Source organism: Tarenaya hassleriana, unplaced genomic scaffold (assembly GCF_000463585.1).
Source record: "Tarenaya hassleriana unplaced genomic scaffold, ASM46358v1 Cleome342, whole genome shotgun sequence".
Lineage (NCBI taxonomy): Eukaryota > Viridiplantae > Streptophyta > Magnoliopsida > Brassicales > Cleomaceae > Tarenaya > Tarenaya hassleriana.
Window position 1 is genome coordinate 52,353 of NW_010966560.1, and position 3,759 is coordinate 56,111.

Below are 3,759 nucleotides of genomic sequence, written 5' to 3' on the forward strand. Positions count from 1 at the left end.
AAAATACAATCATACTTCATCTTAACATAAATATTTAAAATATATAAATAAAATCAAATCTAAATATTATGTAATATTATTAAAATATTTTCAAACGTTCTCCATATCCTTAATAGATTCTAATATTGATCTTCATTTCATTAATTCATTTCATAAAAAAAAATGTATTTCGATTGAATCCATACTATAAGTTATTTTATTTATTCTGATCGAGACGCGGCAAAACTATGGGATTTGATTAAAATTTATAAAAGAAAAGTGGTGGTTTTTGAAAAAAAACAAAAATGTCCATAAAAATATAGTTTGTTTTCAATGACAAAGTTGTCTAAAAACAATTCACAAGCTCCTATTATTGCTCTCAAGAATCCAAAAAGGAAAGCCACAAAAACAAAATTAAAGAAGACTAGCCAATCACAAGTTCCACTAGTTTTTCATTCATCCAATGCAAAAGCGTCAACTATGTCACAACTCTGTGATCTTCAAATCCATCTCAATGGCCTACACACATTCTTCCTCAATCGGGTAACTAGTCTTGTTCATCATACATTCACAAAAAAAAAATATTGATGTTTCTTCTGTAATCTGGATTTTCTTTGTAGGGTTTGATCTCCGAGTACTCGGGAAGTTTGAGGAAGATGATAAAACAGAGCAAGAAGAGGAGGAACAAGAACAAGAACATTCTGGACATCGTCCAGATCGAAGATTTCCCTGGAGGTTCATATGGATTCGAACTGGTTTCAAGATTTTGCCACAACAATGGAAGAATCTCGATCAATGTTGCCAATGTCTCGATCTTGTACTGCTGTTCCGTCTTTCTCGGGATGACAGAGAAGTACTCGCCCTCGAACCTCTTGCTTCAGACAGAGAAGTTCCTAGAAGGAATGTTCTACTGGTCATTCAACGATGTTATTCTGTGTCTGAAGAGCTGCGAGAGAGTTTTTGTCTACGCAGATTCTTATGGTTTAGTTCAGAAGCTAATCTGCGCGTTATTGGCAAAAATCGCTCAGAATTCGGACATGAATCAAGTCTTTGCTTCACCAACCTCGTCATCTTCTCCAGATACGACGAAGAACACTCCTGAACCAATCAAACAGTGTACGTCACGTTCTTTTTCTTGCAGAACAAGCAAGGAATGGTGGTTTGAGGATATGGCGATTCTCGCACCACAGATCATAGGGAAGCTAATCAAGAATCTCGATGCTTACAAGACGAGCAACAACAGCTTAGTAATTACGAGATTTCTCCTTCAGTACCTCAAGACAAGGCTCCAAATCGGATCCAACAACGCGGAGCTGATGAAGAACAAACTCGAATACGCAGATCTTGCAGATACCGCCGTCCAAGGGGTGATTTCGGTGGGAAAAAGTGCATTTTCTTGCAGAAAACTCTTTTGGATTCTTCGGGTTTTGTCCGGTTTCAGCCTCAGTAGAGAGTCGAGAATCGGGTTAGAGAACCTAATCGGAGAAATGCTCGATCAAGCAACACTAGACGACCTTCTGATATGTGGAAACAGCAGAGACAAGGGCTTGTTCTACGATGTTGATCTTGTGATAAGACTACTGAAGGTGCTCGTCAACAACAACAATCAAGAATCATCACAAAACATGAAGGAAATTGGGAAATTGATTGATAAATACTTGAGAGAGATATCTCCAGATCAGAATCTAAAAGTTTCCAAGTTTCTTGGAGTTGTCGAGAGTTTGCCAGATTCAGCAAGGGATTGCTTTGATGGAGTTTACAGAGCCATTGATATCTATCTAGAGGTCAGTATTATTACACTTCTTTTTTTTTTTTGGGGGGGCTATGATTGCTGTTTTGGAAATTTTTACTCGTGGATTAAAAAAAAAAAACACACCCCTCAATTTCTCATTTGACAAAACAAAGCCTATACATTTTTCCATAAATTACCCCAACAAAAAAATTTATAGTTATACAAGATTTTTAAATAAAAAATGCGATACATCATATTATAAAAATGAGATTAAGGACGGTAAATAACTTGTCTTGATTATAACAAATGGTCTTTCCATTATTTAGTGAAACAGGAAAAATTGCTGTATGTTTTGCATTATTATAAAATCCTTATCCAAATAATTGATGGGCATGCATGTTCTTAGGGGAATATTTGAAAGACGACATAACCCATTACAATACATGGGACAAAAAACAAGTTTTGTATTTTTCCATATAGAAGATGACAAGTTTATACAAATTTCTATACATTTTTTATACCTTAGTGTATTAGCTTTAACATTTCTCAAGAGAAAAAGGTTATATGAACAAGTTGTAATTTCTTATGATTCCGAATTTGAAATCATATATATTTATATATGTCTACGCAACGATGGACGGATTGAAACTATTAAAAAGGGGTTTGCTTCCAATATTTGTTTTGATACATATGTGTTAGATTTTATAGATTAATAAATAGTTATCAACTATAAAGTAATGACATTGTAATTTATAAAAAAAAAGTAATGATATACTTTCACCAAAAAAAAAGTAATGATATTGTAAAAAAAATTATATACCTTTATAATTCCGATTTAAAGAATAAAACAAAATAGTTCTTTATAAATAAAAAATAGAGATACAGAAATAAACTATTTAGATACATCCACCTGCAAGTACATGCGCATAGCTGGATTTTTTTGTTCTTTCAAGAGCTTTTGTGGTCCTCTCGACAATTTCCAAACTTGTGGCTTTTAGTTTTTTTTGGGAGTACTTAGTTTTACTACTATTCTCCTGTTAATACTGGGGCATTGAGCGGATTTGCTTGAGATTCAGACAACCTTTGTTTTGGGAAACTTTTACAAATTTAATTTAATTTTTAGTGAACAAAAATATAAATCATGACTTTTTTTTTTTGAAATAGAACAAGTTGATCTCTTTGATATATCATTTTTCATGTAGGCAACTTGTGAGAAGAAACTGATTAGTATTACTGTTCCATAACATTTTTTCAGTCTCATCAAAATTTGTCCTTGGAAGATCGGACCAAGTTATGCAGATGTCTCAACTACAAGAAACTAACGTTAGAGACATGCAAACAACTCGCGAAAGATCCAAAGATCCCTCCTAATGTCGCAGTAGAAGCGTTGAAATCGCAGCATCTGAACGCGTCCTCGGCTTCCGCAGCGAAAGATTATCCATTCGTAAACAAGAAATCTATTCGCCGATATTCAGAATCGAAGCCTTCTTTGATGTTTTTCGAAGGTTATGAGGTGGAAGATAAAGATGAGAGGAATGATGTAAGGATTCATTTGGAGAGGATGCAATGCAAGGTGTTGGAGTCTGAAAAGATTTGTAAGGAAATGAAGGGTCAAGTGCCAAGATTGGTTAAACATGGCCATACTCATTCCTTGGGCAGTCCAATGCCAAGGCTTTGTTAATTCATATATTTATTTATCTATATGTATTTTCAAATCATAATATGTCATTCACATACACTCACACACACGTCTATGTATATATGAATATGTATATCTTCGATCTTTCAAGCAAAAGATGACAGCTGTTTAGTTGTTTTAAAAAACACTTTGGTTTCTTATGTCGATAATTATATATGAGTAATTGTAATTAGAGTGTATATTTCTGTCCGGTATACAAATAACACATAATTATATGCAAAACCAATCTATTTTTTTTTACAACTAAGAATTTGAAAAGCAATATAAAAATAAAATACAAATAAAAACTCGAATGTGTATAAAATGAAAAAGATAGAGAAAAAACAACTGAATCATTATGGAAATCGGA

General features: G+C 33.5%; 1 protein-coding gene across 1 annotated transcript; it reads left to right on the forward strand.

Annotated features, from left to right (window-relative positions):
• Positions 1–345: 345 nt before the first annotated feature.
• LOC104821891 (BTB/POZ domain-containing protein At3g19850) lies at positions 346–3,535 on the forward strand. The gene is made up of 3 exons (XM_010552903.2): positions 346–522; positions 600–1,763; positions 2,967–3,535. Exons 1-3 carry the CDS (start codon positions 460–462, stop codon positions 3,390–3,392), a joined length of 1,653 nt encoding a protein of 550 aa, XP_010551205.1. The 5' UTR covers positions 346–459; the 3' UTR covers positions 3,393–3,535.
• The last annotated feature ends 224 nt before the right edge of the window (positions 3,536–3,759 follow it).